This window comes from Sturnus vulgaris, chromosome 4 (assembly GCF_052056855.1).
Source record: "Sturnus vulgaris isolate bStuVul1 chromosome 4, bStuVul1.hap1, whole genome shotgun sequence".
Lineage (NCBI taxonomy): Eukaryota > Metazoa > Chordata > Aves > Passeriformes > Sturnidae > Sturnus > Sturnus vulgaris.
In genome coordinates, this window is record NC_142246.1 from 29,388,514 (window position 1) to 29,411,207 (window position 22,694).

The 22,694-nt window shown below is 38.7% G+C and overlaps 1 protein-coding gene across 7 annotated transcripts in view; it reads right to left on the reverse strand.

Annotated features, from left to right (window-relative positions):
- MTUS1 (microtubule associated scaffold protein 1) overlaps positions 1 to 22,694 on the reverse strand; it is a 113,185-nt gene that overhangs the window by 17,323 nt on the left and 73,168 nt on the right. For 6 of the 7 annotated variants that reach the window (XM_088163437.1, XM_088163436.1, XM_014873458.2 and 3 more), the window contains one exon: positions 9,604 to 9,821. In XM_088163437.1, coding sequence (XP_088019563.1) covers positions 9,604 to 9,821 — 218 coding nt within the window. Of the gene's footprint in view, positions 1 to 9,603; positions 9,822 to 13,407; positions 14,172 to 22,694 lie in introns of those variants that run through there. The other variant, XM_014873461.2, reaches the window with a different exon arrangement.

Sequence of the window (22,694 nt, forward strand, 5' to 3'; positions counted from 1 at the left end):
TGGTTAAGCAGTCCCCTAAAGTAGTCAGGCTGACTAGCAGTTAACTTAGTACACTTTTATCTAAGAGACAACTGAAGTGGCAGGTATGGAGATTCCCCAAGAAAACTGAAGTTTCCAAAATCTGAAATCTAAATGCAGTAAAATACCAAAAGCACTTGAATAATCCAGTAAAGGCCTATCTTCAGTATTTAATTTAGAGACAGATATGCATATGCTTTGGGCTGGAATATCCAGCAACCTTCTAATTTATGCTTAACAAGATTATAGTTGAAAAATCGATAGCAGAAATCAGAAGAGCAGAACCAAGTTGGAGCATATAGGATTGAGCAATTTTGGTATTGTTATCCAGATAAATTCAGCAATAAGGATCATCCTCATTTAGTTCTTAAGAGACTTGTGAAGGATCTTCATACCCCTTTACAATTTCTTCTGGTACAATTTATAAATTTATGTGAAAATCAGGTAGATTATTTGGTACCTATTTTTTCCTTTTTTACAAAGGTTGCATTTAACCAAAACATCCTCCCTGCCATAAACATGGAAGCTAGAGGAAAGAATGAAAATAGAGTTTAGGGATAAAAGATTTGCCACAGGCAATATCAGAGTGGTGCACCTCTGCATTGAATGCTACAAAAAAGTTCTCAGCATAACAAGGGAGACTTGGACATTTCTTGTTCTGAGAAAGATTAGCCAGTTAAAAAATCCTTCACGTTTTGAAAATTTGATAAGTTCAGGAAGACATATGCCCCACAGCAAAGACACTTGGGAAGGTGAGGCCCAAGGTAGAAGGTTAAAGAACACAACAGCTTCAAGATAACAAAAACTACCAAGTCAGGAACGGAATAAATGATGAAGTTTGTCATTCGTGTTTGTTTTGTTGGCAGTTATGCAGCCCAATTACAGGCTTAAGAGTATTTTTCCTGGCAACTAGCTGTTTTTGCTACAGCTTGAGATTCAAACAGACCAGCCTAGGGTCATTTTAGATACAAACAAGGATAAGGGTATATCACTGTCTTAACAGTTTTCATTGCTCTCAGAAGCTCTACAAAAATCCACATTCCAGAATAAGCAAGAGAGATATTTGTACCAAGCACACAAACAAACAGCCTTCCTGGCTACATACCTATACCAAATCTTCATGTAAGAAAGACACAAGTTACCTCCCAGACAACAGGTTCTAAGTAGTTCTCAAGCTGGAATAGGTAGGCATTCCTCAAGTATGCCACAGCAACTTTGCAGACCACAAATACAAGAGCATAAAGTTTTGCAGCAAAGTGGCAACTTTCTATTTCCTTAAGAGGATGTGCAACTAGCCAGACTAACCACTCCAGGTTTCTCAGCACACTCCTGCTCCTGGCCAGGTGAGGTGGTGATGGTGTGGGAGCCCCATGCTCTGCCTGCAAATCAAAGCTTTGAGAGTGACAGATAGGCTGTGCCTGGTCAAAAAGTCCTAATCACCTTTTGCAAATTTTTCCTCCATGTTAAGAGCTGCAAGTCCTTCAACAGTTACTCAATATAAAAAAGCAAATCAAGGCAGAAAATGGGTTTTGAGTATGTGTGTCTAAATAAGCTAACATTGCCCAATCTGGTAGTAATTATCCAAACATCACAGTTCACATTTTAAACAAGCACACTCCTTTGGGAAACAAATACTCTTTTGGAATTGTACTATAGAAAGAAAAAAATCACAAGAACCAATAACAAAAAGTTCACATCTGCATACCGAAATACAGTAATTGTTTGCTTTTTTAATTTCAAGCAGCTACATGGCACTGATATCTATGTGATAAGCCACCTGCCACAGTTGCCTAGTCTACCCCAGCAACAGATTTAGAAGCAGCATTCTAGATTACTGCAACCAAAAACTCCAGAGAACTGGTACATTGCAAAGGAAGACACACAACTCACTTTGAGGCCATGAAATATGCCAGGGAATCAGGCTGTGTGACAAATGGAGCAGCCATACTGGAATGTCCCTCTCAGTGCTGGGATGCAATGTGGTGCCTGCCCAGAGAAGGTGGAGAAGGGCTCTGACAATGCCAGTAGTAAGCCCTCAGGAGCGTGCAGATAGGATGGGCAGCTCTGAGTCTCAGGAGAAGCACAGCAATTCAATGTCTCACTGGCATAACTGCCAGGTGGGAACTTCTGTGACTGGGAAGGCTGTAATCAGCCTTCTAGCTTTCAGCAGCAATACACTTCACAGACAAGTAATTTCAAGACTCAGAATTTAGAGTAGAAAATTAAATGTTAAATATAAAAGCATTGTGATGCTTATTTTCAAAAAGCATTTTATTATAACAGACTAAAAAAAATTTGTTCAGAGTGCATAAAATAAATTCATCGATGCATGGAACGGAAGCACTTAAATGTGTTTTACTATCATGTACAGGGCCAAATTAATTTTATTTTTGGAAAGCAGAGTCTGGTTTTTGTAAACCATTTACAGTCAAACCAAACCACAAGCACTTACTCCTAAAATTAGAGAGAAATGCTGAGCATTTTAAAAACATAATAGATTAGTCTTAATAAAGTAGTAAATTTGCAAGCACTTATGTAACATGTATGTTTACATCCTACTGGAGATGTGTTGAGGTTGTATGGCAAAAAAAAAAAAAATCATAATTTAAATATTTTTTAATACTGGTACAGTCTCAGTTGTCAACAGGATGTCTGTCATCCAAAGGAGATACTCCTCTTGGGTACGAAGCATTAGAAATTTATGTCTACTCCATCCTTGTGCTGCTCCAGTCATAAAAACATGATCATCATCATTGGCTGTAGTGTACAAATTGAGTCACATCTTTGCATAAGCTCCAGTCACTCCTGTGTCATCAGCTACAGCCTGGAGGTAATTATGAAGGGACAACAAAAGGGCCATTCATATCCTCTTTGCAGTATAACACTTGATGATTTTGATCCTTATACTACAGTATTTCTACCTGTCTCTGTTCCTTCTTTTCTAGCAAAATCCAATCCTCTAAGTAAGTCTTCTCATTAAATATTGGCAATTTTAGAAATTGATTTCTTTTAAACTCACCTACTCTGTACCTCACTTAAAACCTCCTTCAATGTCAGTTCCTCTCCATTAGTCAATGGAAAAGCAAGCTAAGGAAATAAGCCAAGGAAGCAGTACAACAAACAGGATTTACACTCTCTGCTCCATGCATATTTTTGAAAGAAGCAGCAGACTATTACTATGACAAAATAAAAATGTCATTAACCATCTCTAGTCAATAAATATACAATGAAATGAATACTTCTAATTTATTCTTGGCCTCATTTGTGTTATATACTGCCTTCTTACAAAGTGAAATATGCTATCAGTTTTCACCTTGACATACTTCAGGCAGAATTAAGACTCAGAATACAGCATTTACATGATTAGCTGATAGAGATCCACTGTGATTTCTATTTTACTTCTTCTATTTTACTTCTTTTATCTACTAGGTATATCTATGGAGAATCAAATGCTTTTTCCCTGATGTGTAGTGTATAAAACACCACAGCAGAGAACCAGCCAAACAGGATTCCTATGAGTCACTATGTATTTAACACATTTACTTGCAGGCTCTTCATGCTTTTGCAAGCTTTACATAGGATCTTAGGCTCACAGGGATCTTAGTTTTCCCATTTAGAAGTCATGTCCACCTTCATGCAATAGCCCTGCAAAGACAGGTCCAAATGTAACAAGATGGGTTATTTAATTTTACTTCTCTTTAACAGCCTATTTGCTACTTTACAGCATTTCTGAATGCTAATACTAATTCTTACTTACACAGAATGACTCTTTCCTTCCCTGTAGAAACTCTAGTCTCATAAAAACTAAGTTTAGCTCATCTAAGCAATTACTTATTTCTCAGTACTTTCTAAAGCTTTCTGTCTCAGTCCAACTCATTTGAATATGACAGTACTCACCTGATATTATGCAACTTTGACAAGTTACACTATCAGATTTTTTCTCACGTCTATAAAACTATTATTACCATTTAGAAGTTATTCAGAATGTTGTAATAACAGCCTATGCTTGAGCATATTACACTATTAATTTCATTTTTAAGACTGTTTAGAATTTCACCTGAAAAGGTTGCAAAAATCAAGAAGGAAATAAGATTGAAACATGTTACTTTCTTTCTTCTACTAACTGCTCCCTTAAATTTTGCAATAGATACCTCTATTTTGCTGCTGTCATTAACAAACATCAAGTTTGTTTCAGTCAAAGGTATCTTTTTCCAAGGCATCTTTTGCTAGGAGTAGCTATAGCACAGGACTCCCAATTCTCTTCAGCTGTAACCCATTCTGAATACTCAGGTGTACCAAATAAACTGCTTAACTGACGCAGCTTCTAAAAAGTTATTTCCATCAGAGCCTAGTTTCATAGTAATTAATGGATTAAAATGCTTTTCTGGATGTTAGAGCTCACAAGTCTTCAATCTGTTGCCAAAAACATTCTTGTTCATTCATACCATGTTTTATAGAGACCTTGAAAATCATCTGAAACTTCCTTGTTTTCCAACTGCTGCCTGTCAGACACAGGTTTCCAGAGCTGAAGTTTTCTTTACAGGGGGAAGCTACTGTGGTATTATTCTAATACTCTCTGTTACAAAACAGAAAATAATTGCATTCTTCAAAACCAGGATATTACATTTTGACTTCTGCATGATTTTTCTTCCTTTTTTTTTTTTTTAATAAAGAAGCACAAAAATTATCTCAATTACATATCCTTAGTCTCTCTTGTAAAAAGTTATGTTCATATTTTGGGAAGCCAGATACACGTCATATGAAAATTCTAATTGAAACTGGCCAAGTTTGGTTTTAGGTTCTAGAAAATGAAAACTAAGTTTTACTGAAAGACAGTTGTTCTAAACAACAGGACTTATAGGTCAAAAGACATGACTATTCCAAAACTCTTGGGGTTTAGTGATGCAATGTGTACTTCTGCCCCTTAACCTAGATATGCATTTCTCATTTGATAAATATAAACATTTTCTGCTGAACTTCCACAAAGGCCAGGACAAACATTTCTGATAGATGTGTTCAGGTATTCCGAAATGGAAAAAAACCTGTTTTAAACTGCTAAGTTCCCAAGGAAACTACTATCTGACTCTTACAGTCAGGCACATGTCAGGAAATGCCAGCTACAACAGGTCATATACTAATGGTTAATTTCTATTTCCACCTAGAAATGCTGAAGCCTGCTCAGTCACACAATTTCTAGCACATTCCCCATGTTGTTTCCTGTGTCACATCCACAATTAGTGTTATTCACACATTACTGCCAAGGCTCTACACCCTTCTCAAATGGCCTTTTCCTCTACTAAGGAAACTTTTTAAAGATGGCACCACAACCCCAAGTAAAGTCTTCCCACGACCATACTAAGAAAAGCACAACAGTGAAACGGTTTCTTTTCATCTGTATAGTATCCTTTTTCACAGATACAAGCCCATTTCTATAGCAGAATCTGCAGAGAATTACTGAGATGCTTAATTGGATTCATTTATTAAACTAGAAAAATAAAAATGGATATTCATAATAACTAAACATGTTACATTCTACATTTTTAAACAGCTTAGGTAGTAGTTCTGAATGTGGCAGTTTTTGCACTAAAATGAGAAGATGAAATATCTGTCAATTCACGCTTTGAACAGTTACAAAGCCATTCTAACTACACATTACCCTTTTCTGACAGTTAAATCTGCCTTAGACGTACAAATTTAAAACTAGATTTAAAACCAAGCTAGTACCACACTGCTAAATCAATCACCCTCCACTCCCAAAGATGTAGGAGTTCATACACAGTAAAGAGCTGGAGGTTAGAACAGCCTTGGGGGGCAGCCCTGAGGCAGGGCAAGGGGCTGAACACGTCTCAGGACCCCAGAAGCAGAGGCTCAGGCAGGAGCTGCCATAGCCTCAGCCTCATCAGCTGGTGATGTACTGGAGTTTTTTGCTTCCCAAGGAAGCATCTGGCTCCTAGCCACAGCTGCAGACCTCTCAGACACACATTCCCACCCCACCCCAGCACTGGCAGTTCTTCACTTCCACTCCTTCCCACAGTGAACCACTGTATGGGAAACACTTTCGACATGGACAGACCTGTAAAACTAGACCCATAGTAATTTTTTTACTGGCTTCCCAAATAAGCCCAAGCATACACAAGGGCTAGGGAAGAGAGGGGAGAGCTGCAAGAGTGGCATCCCCAACCTGACTTATCACAGACATGCTAACCACGTAAAGCATCTGCAAATACATCTTTTACTGAAGGCACAATAAAGTCAAAAAGAATACTAGTGTAAGTTAAAAGATAACTTAAATGCAGTAGTGCAAATTTCAGAGCTCAAGGAAGTTGAAGGTTAATGGAAAACAGCTTTCCTTGGCACTTCATGCACTTATTGTAAATGGCCAATTTCACCATTTCCTCTGTACTGCCACTTTTCGTTTTTTGTTTGAACTTAAAAAACAGGAAAGTAGTCATGAAGTGACAGGAATTGCCAGGACATCAGGGGAAGCACAATACTCGAGAAAGACTCAACTTGCTTTTGTGATTAGTGCTCAGTTTAACATGTGTTCCTATCACTGCCAGCACACACACACAGTTGTCCAACAGTGGAAAAACTCCGTGTTCTCATCAACCACACTGTTCATTGCCATCAAATATTCTGGATGCCAAGAGGTTTCCCATCTAGCATTAACCCAGTACAACAATAGCTCCTGTAAGGCAGAAATCAGGCTTTTAGGATTTTTAAACTTGGAAGAGTCTTGGTAGCTAAGCATAGACACCCTTCCCACCCTCCCTAAAGAAACACCAGCAGATCAAGTGGGAAGGTTTTATCAGAAGCAGCTGTTACTATTGACAGCTCCAAGGTAACTGTTGCAACAAACAGGTTTGAGCTCCGGGTTTTTTGAGAGATTCCTGCTCAACTAGACCCAGCAGAGCAGCATTGCTCAATCCCATTTAACCCTTTGACAGCAGCCTCTCAACCTCACTCCAGATGGAGTAGCCGCAGTTTTGACAGAAGTCATTGCCAGCAAGTCCTGATTTTGTTCGCAGCTATATTCCACTTCAAATGAGTTCATAAGAAACAACTTTAAACTTTTGTACAGAAATACATTGGCAACTCTTGGAAAAAAACCAACATGACAATAAAAAACTAAATCTAACAGCCAAATCATATCCCAGTCTCTTCAGCTTTGGAGGGAGAGCAGGAGAGGCTGCAGCAGATTTTTCCAAGAGGCTCAAGCTGGGCTGCCCAGCCTTGAAGTGACCCAAATGCTCACTCCAGGACTTTACTCCATTTGGCCAGGCAGCCTGTCCTTCACCCCATCTCACCCTCACACTGCCTCTGACCAAACATTAGGACAATCCACGTCACCACCTGGCAAATAAATGCTCTTTGGCTGCTTTAGCTTTCTGGAAGTGGTGGGCTGAATCGGCTTTCTGTAGGGACAGAGCAGTACCAGAGGAGTCCAGAGCAGGTCCTCTCTCTGTCTCCAGCACGCTGTTTCTCAGGCTGCATCATGCCACTTCACACTTGCTCAATGGGAAGAATGGAAACACAGCTTTGTTCCTCATGTAATCAGCAAAGCATGGTTTTTAATTTATTTTTTTTTAAGATAGAGAAACTGAAGCTTCTTTCAGTTTCGTCTGCAGTAGTTTACCTATGAGACCCTACCTAATGAGTTAGAGCCTAATTTGAAGTTTCTCCCTGAGTTTATCCAGCTTGAAAACGACATCAAAGGGGTCCCCAAGGGATACTTCAGACAAATAATCGTATGGGCAGCTAAAATTGTTAATTCTACCAGACTCCAGCCCCCACTCTAAAGGAAAAAAACTCAAAACAAATGAATAAAACTAAAACTACTCTTCACAGTGTTCCCTCCCTAGAACAGTGAAATCCTTCAGGATGTTTCCCATAGCTAACTAACAGATTTTAAGTATTCCTTATAGCACCATGGCAGAAGAGTCCTCATCCCTATGGTACTTCACAAGAGTAAGGCAAGGAGTCTTCAGCAAGTATTGTCTTATCCCAGGAAAGAGGGGAGCAACCTCAAAATCAATAACTGGTATGAAAATACATCAACGTGTCATATCTAGCTCAATTTCATGTGCTCAAACTTAACTGTCCAAGATTACTAATTTTATATCATTTGACAGAGTTTTTTTTTTCTTTCTATCTGCAAAAGACTAACAAAGAGGAAAAAGGAACAAAATCACCATGCAGCTCTCTTCCCTTCTTGAAAATCACTTTTTCCTCAATTAAACCCCTGATTATTCTTTTAAAAAAATCCACATTTAGGCTAGAGCAACCAGTAAAATAGCCTAGAAGAAGCAAATTAGTATGACGGGCTGCTTCTTACTAAACATGACATCTATAAAGTATTTGTGAGTTTTAAAATGTTGCAATAAAAGATATTTGAGAGTAGAAACTAGGCCAAGACATTTAATTGTAAGAGTTACCCAAAAAAAATCAGTGTGCTTATTCTATGGTAATTAGAAGATTGTGCAGAAGTTTAGCAGTGAGAATTTCACTTAAAATTTCACAATATCAGCTTAGGTGACAGGCATCCAAAAATCCTGTATCAAACTGCTTTGGAGATCTCAAACTAGTTCCTTAGGCAGAGAAAAGTGTTTCAACCAAGAGTTTAAAAAAACCCAACCAAACCAATACCAGAAAACTGGCCATTGCTCTTAGAATTGAACCAGACTAGGAGATAAATGCAGTATTTTTAGATTAAATGAAAGCATGCAGATATTATCCCATGAGAATGTTATACTTCTGCCAGAAAAATAAGACCATTCAGTGCTTTTTTGTATACCAGACTGTAAAATCACCATGTAGCAGAAGAGCTGAAATGAAATGGATACCAGTCTTAGAACATTAGTTATAAATGCAAGAGAAATTGCTACTAAAGTCTGCATCAGATGTGCACTATAAACTCATAGCTGTTATAATCTCCTTGACTTTGTATTTTTTTCTACAAAGTTTTCAAAGCAGATCAACAGTTTCTAGTGTAGTATCAAACTGATTAAGTCATTACATATTTTAAACAGATTAGAAAAGTTAAGATTAAGCCACATCAGATTCATTCCACTCTATAATTCCAGATGCATTTCTGTATTTTTACTAATAATTTTAAGACACCATCAACAATTCAAGATTCAATAAACTGTAACAACTCAGACTTATTCTGAGTAGCTCAAAAACATATCTACCTCTTAAATATTCTTCCATCCAATGTCAGGTAACAAAGCAAGGCCATGTAGATTATCTGTTGAAACCAGTCTTTCCTACAGGGGCAGAACTTGAAGTACATACATGGAAAGTCAATCAGCCCTCAAGGACTCTCTGACTTTAAACATTTAAAACTCTTTTAAAGAGTATGTGAAGCGTGTAGAGGCCACAAAGCCCAGTGTCATGAGTTTGATTTTTTTTTTCTAGTCAACTAGAAGTATAGCCTCCTTGCTAGAAGTATAATCTCCAGAGGAAAACAGAAACCACTGGAATGGAAACACAAAATTTAGTATCAGTATATTAATATTTTCTGAAGCCCTTGCTGAGAAGAGTTCAAACAATTAAAGCCAAAATTGACGAGCTGTGAATTTTTACCTCAGACTGCAGGTGCTGGATGACAACTGTTAATGCTTCAAACTTCTGGTTACTGGATGTCAGGAATTTTTTCAGCTGCAGGATGATTCCACTTTGGGTCTCACATTTTGTTTTGTACTGTGTCAACTCGGCTGCCTTTGTGCCAGGTGAATGCACATCTGTGGAGGCTTGAGTCCGTATGCATGAGCTCTTGGGACTCCGCTGCTTGCTCTTGTCAACTGAGACAACAACAACAACAACTAATTAATATGCATTTCATGCTGAAATCTCACCAAAATGTAATGGACAGGTGCAAAAGAAAGTAATTATAAATTCCTACAAGCACTTGCTGAAATACTAACTAGGAGAAAGGGTTATTTCAGGAGAACTGCAGAGCAAGCACTATCAATCTGTTAATTCCTAACACCATAACCTTGGATACAGTGTTTTGTACTCCATCCTCACCTTCATGTATTCTGTGGCATACATTCCACCTTACTCTTCACACTGGGCTTTGAAAAAATACTTTCATAAAATGCAAGATCTCTATCATCCTATCTATTCAGTAACTTATTTCTAACATAAGAGTTGTCCACTTTTGTTGTGCAACATGGAATTCATATTTCCTGCACTTTAAAGTACTGCTGAATACAAAACCATTTTATCTACATTTCCTTTGTTATTTTTCTTCCTTTTAAAATTTTAATTGTAAAAAATCCCCTCTCTGCAGCTGAGGCCTGAGCTTTATTAACTAGAGGTCTTGCAACATTTCTTAGTGCTTGCAATTTTCAGTCACAAGTATAAGACTTTAAAAAAGCTCTAATATGTAATATATTTTAATATATATTCACAGTCCTGAAATTACATTATTGATTTACTATTCTTAGTTTTGTGACAACCTCAATGCTTTTACTGTACACAATCATCTCATGTCAGAGGAAACCAGATTACATAAATCAGCACTTGACTCGTATTTTCAGGTTTCTTTGCTGCCTTCAGACTGGAAAGGGAGTACAGTACTGCTGTGCGGATAGGGCCAGTCTTTCCCCCCTTGATCACAAAGGGAATGAGCAAACAATTTTGCAATAAAAGGCTGATGCAATAGATAAATATCCCTTGGCAATTCAATGAAGACATCTAAGCAGATTACTTTGTACAGTTTCAACTTAACAAGATTTCTTCATGATAGAGTGAAAAAACCTGAGAGGTGAGAACTGGAGAAAAGAAAGATAGGAACATGCAGAAAAAAAACAGGCAAAAAAACTAAGCAACAAGACTCAATCCTTTCTGAATCCCAAGCACCTGGTTTGAAGGACTCTAGAATCATCCCAGCAGTGTAAGGTTCAATCTTCACAGCTGGAGACAGTATTAAGAACAAAAGCTTTGATTCTCAGTTAATGTTAGTCTGACTGACATATCAGCTATTGCATTAATACATCAGTCTTCCACAGTCTGAATTTGTTTTTAACGTATTTGAAAACAGCTTTCCTGTTCAAACTACTAATGTTCTCTGTGTCTTTCTTCATGAGCCTGGTATAAAGTACCTCCTGAACCTATTAATTTTCCAGATAAATCCTCTCTGGATAAGATTTTCTGCTAGTTAGAGAATAAAATATCATGCTTTATAATGTTCAAATGCCCTCGTATTCTTGGAGATTTTCCTACACTTCTGGTCAGAGATGCAGACTGTTAAAGAATGTATTTTCAATTAGAAACATACCATCGTGCAGTTTAATATTAGAGGTATTAAAAGGTGTATTAACCCAAATCAAAATACAAATTTGTAGGACAAAAGGATTGAGCTTGCCTGCCAGTTCTAGTTATTTTTACTAACATTTAACTAACATGACGTTGTCTTTTCTCCATGTGAAGATATAACAACGTCTTTTGGGTAGACATTTTTACAGAAATGCCAGTTCACATCTGAGAGCAACTGTGTCAAATTTCCAGCAATCTTATGGACAATACTGTGTGTAGGAAACTACTGGTTACCTTCTGAAGCTCCTTCAAAAATCACAAGAGAGAGAGGGGGGAAAAAAGAGCAGGGTCTAGAGAATAAACATGTAGAGTCAGTTTTTCCCTGCCCTATTGGCTTACATACTTCTACTCTCTCGTATAGTCCACCTCCGTTCCTGAATGCTCCACTTGTGATAAATAGAGAACCAGAGGATTGTTCCTGATGTAAGAGTATTGGGTAAATTCATTGATACAGATGCTATTATCATAATTTAATTAAATATTTGAAATTAGTTTTACAAACGTTTCTAGGACCCTGACAGAGCTGTGTTTAACCTGAACAATTGCAGACAATTTTTACTCTGGGATGAAATTACATCACAGTTATTTACCTAATGAAGAATTTTCATTTAAATACAGTGACACAACAGCTAACCACAAATGACAAAAGGCTCCAAATATCTATTGTTTCCAGAGTTCAGCCAGCCCTTATCACTTTGTCAGTTTCATAACACTGCTTTTATCCTACTGCCCAGACCACCAAATATTTTCCAAGTAACTCATTCAAGCATCCAACCAAGCCAGCCCTTGATATTATACTAAAAAAAGCTGAACAAAAAGTGAAGTGAAACTCAATGACATTCCTGTTTGCAATTTTATCACAGACATGTGCTATACACAGCCACTTCAAATGCTGTAAAGCATGAACCCTCTGTACCATGAGCTGCCTCTACAGATTAACACCACTGACACTACGATGTTTATTTATGGCCTACGTACCTCTGGGCAATGACAGATCGTTTCCAGATTTGTATAGAAGGCATGCTGTGGTGTCAAAACAAAAGCCATGCTTTCATTAAGACAAAAGCATCATGTGTCTGATTACTGATACCACCACATCAATGACAGAGTCTAATTTAAAGACAGTGTTGATTAACAGCCCAAGTCCTTCTCACTTGGGCTTGTTCACCTGCCACCTCTATACAGTCAGACTTGTAACACAGAACAATTTCTGCCTTTAAATCAGGTTCTGGACTCCTCTCCAGCAGGCTCAAAACCACTTCACCCAATGTAGTTGAAAAGCTTGGTTTTGGAAGACTAAAAATCAGATTTTCAAGTACTGTAGTAGATTTCCAAGTTACATGTAGTACAGTAACTGGACAGAGTCACCATCTAAATGCCTACCCTTCTTCATACCAGTAAAGAGAAAAAAAAAAAAAAGCAGTGATTTTGCAAAGACTAAGCCTTTTGATCTTTGAATCATTCACAGAAGACGATCTGGATCTTGGAAAAGGTCCACAAATCCTCTCACTCCCTCTACAGCCATTATATGGATGGCACAGCAGCTGACTCCAGTTCACTGGGGAGAGCATTAAAGCCATTCCAAGTTTCTCCATGAAGTAAATCGTTTCTCGTACACAGCTTCTCTAGTTAATAGCCATTCAGAAGAAAGAAATACACAACTGTCAGTACACAGGGTGCATTCCACAAAGTTACATTTAGGTGCTGGGGTTCTGCCCAGTATGTGACATAGTATTTATCTGGCTGGCTACCTCAGAGCTTGCGTGGTGCTACTGGTTTCCTGAGCCTCCCTATATTGTCCATTGTTGCTGGATTACCAGAAGAATCTCTAACATAGTTTTTTGGTTTGCAGAACCAAATCAAAGCCTTCCTTTGCATGTCATGTACTAGGAAGGTATGTGCAGTAGTATCTACACTAACTAGAAATTATTTTAAGCATGAGATTCAATTTCTAAAAACTATTAAATTTCTTCAAAGCATTTAAAGTAGACTAAACAAATTTCTTGACAAAGACAAATAGAAACAACCTCACTTCTCTACCCACACTTACATTCCCAATTGTCTTACCCCCAAGCACCTTCTTTTCACATTCCTCATCCAAATTGTTAGCTTCCATAGGTCTTTCAAAACCCACATGTGACTGGTGTAAGCATTTTTCAAAGAAGAATCCTTGCTCAACATTTTCTCTCGTGGGAAGATGCAGGTTGGTAAAAACTTTCTGCCTCTCCTCCATTTTTTGGAAAGCCTTGTCTACACATCTTAAATTGGTGCTCACTTCTTTGATCAGTAAGACCAGATCAGCCTGAGTATTTAATCGAGCTTGCATTTCTTCTCTTATTCGCTGGATTTCCTCAAGCACAGTTCTTACATCCAAGTGACTGGACTTCACCTCTGCTTTGAGATCTTCTTTCACCTGTTGCTGGCTCCTCTGCAATGCTAACACCGTTCTGATTTCCTTCTGAGATGTTTCCACATCATGCTTTAGTGCCTTCTGTCCAGCCTGCATTGCCTCCTGGCTAGCTTTCACTTCTGCCAACAGAGCAGCGATGCACTCCATCCCAATCCCACGGGAGTCACAGGACCTCTTCCAGTGTCACAGCTTCCAAGCAGTCAGGGACATTTGTGAGCCAGGATCAGATTTCCCCTGATGACAAGAGAGCTAGCATACAGCCCTTAGTATGGTATCCTACCACAATTTACAGCACCCTGAAGTGAAGATACTTGGTAAAAGTCTCGTACGAGGTGAGCCAAAGGCACTGCATGAAAGGCTTCAACAAGCAGGGCTGTAGTCAGAGCTCCTTCTCAGGACTCAGCCAGAGCACTAATCAGTTTAATTGGCATATTATGCCACACCTGAATTTTTAAAAATCTTTTGCTGACATCACTGTACGTGGGACGTCACCCTAAAAGCCACTCCCAACAGTCATTTGATCTGTGCATCAATCAAAGTATGCCTGGGCATCAGTAACCAGGTTTGTTGCAATGCAGCCAAACACTCTGTGAGAACACAGTGGCCCTTCCTTTACGACACAAAGGCTCAAAGGAAGCCTGAATCGCCTGCAGGAGCTGAAAGCCAAACAGTTCAACAATGTGTACTTATTTCAATTGCATATTCAAGGTGATTATGTACCTGTCCTTCTGCTAATGTAAGGTTCAGGTATACATCTGTGGACACATCTGATATTGCCCCACTCTCACTAAGTGTTCTCCTTACTCACACAGCAAGTAATACCCTTCTGGCAATCTCTGGAAAAGATTGTTTCCACAGTTCCTGAGGAAACCCTCTAATCCACAAACAATGAAGACTAATCACAGCAACATGGGAAAAATTACTAATGGGATATTTTTGCCATGTTAAGGAGGCCAAGCCTTTTAGCTACCAGGTCTGAGTGTTAACTTTTCTCTGGAAAAAGCTGAGGCTTCTTACTTTTAAGCATAAAACTCTTAATAGGTCTAGACTCCATGTGAAAACAGGTAGATTAATGGCACCAGGCTGTTAGCTGTTGTGTTATAGAGCAGTTTAATCACCCAGCTACTGGATTCAGTTTGGAAAAAATTATCAATACCATGTAGACCTTGATTTACAGGAGGTGTCAGTCCCTGCTTTCAAAAGGGTGAGCAAGTACTCAGCACAACACCCGGCAGAACAGGACTCAGACCACACAAGCTGGAGCTCAGGAGAACTTCTGCATCCTTTGACCATCAGCTGCAGTAATTCAGCTGAGTAGTGTAAGTTTTCATTCCACTCCTCACCCTATCTTAATGGTTCCTAAAAATCTCACTTGGTGAAACATTTGCAAAGATCTTGTCAGACAGACATCCAAGTGAAATTACTTCCACTGTTTCTGTTGTGATACAGCTGGGAAACAGGTGAAAAGGAGGGTATTACCGGACTCATGGATGTAACTCCCAAGATCTAAATCTTGCTAGCAACTTTAGGCAGTTAACATGAATCCTGTGTTTATACTCAGATAAATAGCTTAAGTGCCATCCTGCATAGGTTTCACTTTCTGATGATTTTAAAGAGCGATTCCCTGAAGCAGTGATTTCAGTTAACAAAAAAACAAAACAAAAAACTAAAACCAAACCAAAACACTCCCACCAAAAAAAAGGTTTGGGGGTAAAAAAAAGTCTCCAACTGATACCCCTTGGTCCCTCTGTAGCGGAACAGGTTCCTGCAGACACTGACTCAGAGCAGAATCCTAACTACATCAATGAGTGCTTGAGGGAAGCCTTTCTCCATAAGCTACATTGAAAGCCTGGCTGACAAAGCTCAGGTGACTAAATCAGGTGCTGCAATTGTCATTCCTGTCCAACATCACCAAATCAAAAAGCTGCAGCCTCCTTTCTAAAGTGTGTGCACTCACCCTAATTGTCAAGTACTCTCTGCTATAATGTAATACACTGAAGAAAATCTGTCCTTGGAAGCTGGTCTCTTGCTCTATATGAATACATTAATTCTATCCAGAATGCAGTCAATGTGTTTGGTATCTTCCTCACTTAAACTAAGGCGGGCTAATTGATCATAAGGAATCTTTGTCAATTTGGAAAGATCACCGTCTTGACATAGACTTCAGGCAGATTTCCTTTACTTTTCTCCACTCTGGAAGACACTCTTTAAAACCTTACCTAAAATTGAATTTATACGTTAATACTACAAAGCAAATTTTAAGTCCACAGAAGTTGCTGCTACTCTGAATTTTACAACCTGTCTCTCAACAGGAATACTTGATAGCTAATGGCAGATGGAGAACATCTTATCAATGCACAAGTTTCCAAACCTAGAATTCATTGGCTCAGGATTACCCATTTCACCTGCTGTATATCAGCTTCTGCTCTAGCTGTCTCTATTCTTGATCCATCTCAAGTGTCTTAACATCTTTTCCTGTTTAGGAAAACAACTCCTGATTTCATAGACCAACACGAATCAACACTGTCGAAGATTTCCTCTCAAAAGTACATTAGAGACTAGGGCAGAACAAAAAAAGGACTTATGTTACTTAAATAAAGTCTGGTCTATTTTGTGTGAGGTATGTTTAATGTTTTTGGAGGAGTCTTTTGTTTTTAAGGTGTTTCTTACACATTACAGAAACACAGAAATCTTTTAGACAATTACCAACCAGCAAACACAAAACCTCCCCTATTTCTACAGCTCTAATTATGCCTTCCCCCCATCACAATGTGTAAAAGTTATTTGAGGAATGAAACAGAAAGACTGATCAGCCATTTAATCTCATGACTGTAATTTTAAAGTTTGCCTTGTAACAAGCTATGGCCATTAGGAGAGGACAACTTAAGAACATTCATGCAAATAAGGAAGCTGCTGGGTTTAATCTGCAGCAGTACATACATGATGTTTGAGAGGACCTGGAAATTCAGCTAGCTGTAGATTACCACCTTAAATTCCTCCCAAACTCCTGCTCTGGGCTATAATATAACCCAGGTCGGGCAAATACACAGAGAAAAGAGTCACAAAACTAAATTAACGGTGTCTGCAGAGGGCCTGGCAAGGCTGGACTTGGATGGAAGTCTTCAAACTCCTCCCAGGCCCTCCACATCTTGGTCAACTGTAATTTTTGCCTGCATCCATCTTGGCAAGTGGTGAACACACACCTTCCTCCTGTGCCTCTCACAGTCCAGGCTGGTGATTGTAACAACATAAACTTCTGAAGAAGTGATGTTTTGTTTCTAAGCTCTGCTTCAGGCTTGTCTGTATAAGCTGGTGCAGACAGTCCCAACTTGCTCTGTTCACACTTCAAGCATGCCAGTTAGGAGCCAGTTCTAGTTCACAGCAAAGAGACTTAATTTTTCAGAGTTGTACCTGCTAACCTGCTTAAAATGCTGTACCTCAGAAGCATCTTTATCTGTGGTCTTGTCTCGAAGCAAATGAGTGAAGAGAAACAGCTCTTCTCGTCTTGCATCTCCCCTGCATCAACATGATGTCAAGCCCAAGACGACAATTAGATGCTTCCTAAAGCAGTACAGCAGCTCTCCCTTTCCTCCATTCTTACTGTAACCTCCTGAGTTACCATGTCTAGTACTAGCCCATGTCCAGGAACATAAGCTTATTTCAGCTGTCATCAAATCCTTTTCAAGTTGCTCTGAAGAAAGCAATCAACCACTACAGAGGCTTTTAAGAAAGATGCAAGAACTGAACAAAATTTAATTGCAGGGAGGTGAAACCTGACCTAGATGCTTAAACTGACTCAGCAGGAGAAATCTCTCTGCCCTTTTTTTTTTTTTAATGGGGTACAGAGGTTCTTCAGCATGTATTTTTTAAAGGCCATACAGCCTGGAGGGGGAGTGCAGAGTCATCACTTATTATTGCGGTTTGAAGTACTGTTCCTGAGGTCTCTGTCTATCCTCATCCACTGACTTTATTACAGCACTGACTTGTAGCCTCGGTGCAACATTTTAAATCCATCCCTTTTCACTCTCCACTTCCAGACAGAACTGGATATTATCTTTATGCACACAATAATGAAAAGGAAAGGGAAATCTCAGAAGTATTTATGTTCTTCAAAAATCTCCCATTGGTTCCCATAACATTTTTTATTTTATGTACCACAGGTGTGTTTTACAGAAACACAAGTTGCGCTTTGAACACCTAATATATATTTATTTTGCCTCTGCATTCACAATGAATTTTGTCAAGTTTACAGGAACTCTAAAATGTAGAACTGAATTAAGTTTTCATAGCTCAGTTGGTTAGAACATGGGTCTAATGATGCCAAGGTTGTGGGTTCAATCCCTCTATGGCCGTTCACTTGTGAGCTGCACTCAATGACCCTTGTGGGTCCTTTCCACCTCAGAATATTCTGCATCATTCTTTGTGATCTGGCTAGTAAATATCAAGCATGAATATGAGTCACATGTCTACTACAAAGATAAAAACATTAATAAAGTCCACCATACATTCAGAGATGACCACAAACAAAACAAAAACTGGGAATGCAATGCAATTCACAGAAAACAATTCTAACATCCACCAGATAAACTACCAGTGCATCAGAGTTCTCCCAGTTATTTTCCAAATAACCAAGGGTGATATTGATGCTGGATTTGGGGTTTATTTTTGTTTTAGTTTTTTTTTTTTCCCCTTTTTTACCTTGTTCTGTTAACATGTTAGTTACCCATACAGTGCTACATACCACTGTCCGGGGGAAAAGAAAAGGAAGACGGCAGAACTAGTTTATTGTACTAGAAAGCTTACAAGAGAGATTGACCATATCTACATTAATGAAACTACTTCATCCACCTTAAAAAAGACCCCACTGTCATCCATTTTTAATGACAAAGATGATAACAAGATGGAAAGTAATTGCATGAGGATATTACAGTGTGCTGATGCTTTGGCCAATGAGGACTGAATTTAAGACTGAAATACATCTCAATGTATTATCCTCAGTTTAGGTATCTGAACTCTGCTACATCAGTTCATCATATACATTACTGGCAACCTTAAATCTTTGAATTCCCTAAATTTAAAATATACAATATACTGGAAGCTATACTTATTTTACATAAGGAGGTTATGTTACAGTAAGTTTCTAGTTCAGGTAGTTCTCTGATTAGGCAAAGAAACATGTGAAGCAGTTCTCATTTTCCTTATAGTTGCAGCTGTACCTTGTCATCCATGAAGTACACAATTTCCCAAAATATCAGGCATGCAGTGATGTTGAAGACAAGTGTCTCTCCCTTCCACTCCTACTTCCTCTGAGTCTGTTCTCTCGCTAACTCCTGTACAAAAAGTTGCTCCTTGCTGTCTGGTGCCCTCTACTGCTTCATCACAAGTACAGGATATGCCACTTTTTTGCCCTTCCTTCTGCAGCCTCTGTCCACAAAATCACAACCCAGAGTTATTTGGGACGAGGGTCTCACCATAATTAGTTGATACTATTGGCAAACCCTTCCCAGATCCAAAGAATTGCCTTCCCAGTACAAATCCCAATCCCTTTGTTTCTCCATATCCTCCTTGGACGCTCCCAGAGTGTGTGTGTAATGTTACAGGAGGAAGACCAGTCGCGTAGAAAACCGTCACACAGGACCTGAGAGCAGAACCATGTCAATACCGGCCCTTCCCATTCGAGCCTTTGTGAAGATCCCAGCCCTCACACATTACCCGGGGTGAAATGGCTGAAATGCAGCCAGAAAGGAGGAAGCCATTTAAGCTGCAACACTTGAATGCATTCCTTCTTTATTACTGCAGTCCACCCTTCCTTGTTCAGCATCAGGAATACAGGGCTGGAAAAAGCCTCCTGAAACCATTTACATCACTCCTTGTTGAAGCAAACACTACCTAGACACAAAAGGAATTTCACCAGACTGCTCAATTGTTTTAAGTCTTACCACAAAACACCTTACTGCATTTTTTTCATTGTATGTTTTCTTCCATGTGAAACCCAACCTGATTTCACATAGATGAAATCACTGACTTTAGTTTCTCTTCATGCCACATTTCACACAGATACTAAAAGGCTAGCTGAGTTTTCTCTTCTGCTCTCACACATGCAGAGCAGTCTCTTATTTTCTGGAAAGTCAGATGTGAGAACAGCTTAACTGTTTTTCACCTACTTTTTAACACACTTCCTTGCAAAAGAGCTGCCAAGTTATAGTAGGGATAAACATAAAGCAACTCGGAGACAGTTACTTACAAAGCCAAGTAAGAGAAGTTCACAGACTTAATTTTTTGCATCATAAATTAAATCTACATCTACATACAAAACTTGGCTTCAACAACCCAAGAAAGGACTAGGAAGAACTCCAAACAGGACTCTTATAGCATATACAATTAAGTTTGCAAACGACGTTCTGATGTACTATAGAGGCCTACTTTGTTGCAGTAAAGGCAAAGAAAACCAACAAACCAACCAACCCAGAACGAATTTGGAATTTTGACTGAACCACAGAACTTCACTTCATTGATTGTGCCTGCTTCTAATTCAACATGGTAATTCTTTCTTCACAACCAACATTGTTATGTTGTATAGCTAATGGTCAGAACATACAGTAGCTCAGACTAATATTAAATAACTTGATTTTTTTTCTCAGCTACTCAAAGTCCTTCAGAGAAGAGTGCATGTAAGGCTTAGTAATTTGCAAGGAACCATAATCTTCCCTTGAAAACAACTGTACAAAGACTTGAAAAAGAAATTTTTGACCACAAGACTAGCACATTAATATGCAACATTTTTTCTTGCACAGTATCTGCAGCTATTTTGGATAGAGAGGACAGAATGGCTTTTAGTTTGAACACAGAAGCCATTTATCTAATCACACTAGTGTGAGCTGATGTTATATGACTCTAACAAATGTCACTGACTTAACTATGGCACTGAAATCCTGCCTAAAGGATATTATGGAAGAAAAAGTAGGGCAGACAGTGGGAATTTAAAGAGCCTCCAGAGCCTTGCCTGCATTATTGTCTTTGTGCCAAAAGTGTTTCTGAAGCTGAAATCCATCTTCCTATGTTTATGAAGCTCTACAGCCATGTAAAAGCAAAGTCAGATTATTATCAAATTCACTGATAACGTTCTTTAAAAAGGTGACAGAACTTCTAAGCACGTAGGAAGCACTATAATCAGTGCTAAGTTATCCAATATAATAATAGTTTATCTACCAAAAGATCACTAAGAAGCTCAATTCTAACATTTTCTTCATAAAATTGATGGCCACAGTTTGCAATATCAAGTTACAAAACTAATAGTTAGCATCAAAATTCTTTCTTTTGGTACATATAGATTTACTTTGTAAGAGAAGTCACAAATTTCTGAGTATAAAATAGAGTATAAACCAATTCAGAGACAAAGCTAGTACATGAATTTTTTTCCATGGATATAAAAAAAAATCACTGATGATATAGGCATGATTAAGCTTACAGGCTGGAAATGAAATAAGAAAAGTAAAGTTTACAGTAACTGATCAACTTTCCAAATCCCTTCAAGAATCAATCCTAGCACTCTTAGGGACTATGCAGAAAACACTGATGCAGTGATTTCAACATTGTTGACTATGGTATCACTCAATGACTTTGCTCCAATCATTACCTTGATTGGTTTTAATCATAGCCAAAATGCCAACCCAGCAGGCTGTTCCTCCCCAGCTGCACTGACTTCACATGATGAGTTCAGGATCAGTCCCAGATTTGGTGTTTTCCCATAACTAAAAAATAACCAAGCAATTACTTTACATAAGAGTGTTAATCTGTACTGTTATTTCCACACAACAGGGCAGAGACATACCATTACCCTGTTGGCAGATGACCACCTGGGCATGACAAGATCACATAAGGGAAGTTGCAATAAAATTTTTTGTGTCAACGTAAAGGATTCTATTTCTACATTGTTTCACAGCTCAGCTAAGACTCTGAGACTCTAGATCAGTAGTGATTTTCTAAAGCACTAAAAATGTTCTTTGCACATAATCACCCCCACTGGACTGGTTCACACAAATGAAAGTCGTTTTTTCTAATTTGAAGTTTAAGCACTTGTGCTTCTCATCCTTTTGATTACACATAGCAGCACAATTAACATTAAGTCCCTGAAGAATGAAAAAAATTTAAGCTATCAAAATTAAACTCACAACTTCAGGAAAATGTATTTAAGGAGACAGCAGCATAGCATATTTTAAGGAATACTAACATAGATGAACATGTGTCTAAAACTGAACTTGAAATGGTACTTTAAAGCTACCCTAGCAGTGAAAAACCCTTTGCTGGTCAATGGAATAGAACAGCATCTTAATAGAAGCACTTCAGTTGCTGCTGGTTAAAATCATCCATGTAAACTCAATCTTCCATGCTTCACTGCAAATTTAAGAAGAAAATATCACATCTCAAGTGCCTCATACCAGCTCTAAGTGCATCTAGAGCTCCACATTTTCAAAAGACACACAAAATGCACTTATACAGATCTTGGCAGTCACCACATCAAGGACCCATTTGTGCCTTTCCCGTCAGGTTAAGCAGTTTTCCTGCTATTAAACAGCAAAGATATCTCCCCAGGGACCCTAGGACATTGCACACTATTGTTTCAGGAACGGCCTAAGTGCAACATATCAGAGCCTATTTGAAAACATCTCCCCAAGCTGAAAACAAAGAACAGGGGCAGCATCTAGCACTTTCATTAGCTAAAAATACATCTCCACCCTTTGAGAGGCACCAAGTCCTTCTGCTGAGTGCTGAGCAGTTAAGGGACTTCCCTTACCAGTCACTCCTAACCAAGCTGCACAATTCCAAGACCATTTTGGCAAACACTGCCCGAGAGCCACCAGTGCCCCCTTTGAGAAGGGACTGCTTTTATGTCTGCTGTGGAGACCAAGCAGTTCCTGTGCAGGTTTAGAACATCCAGTATATC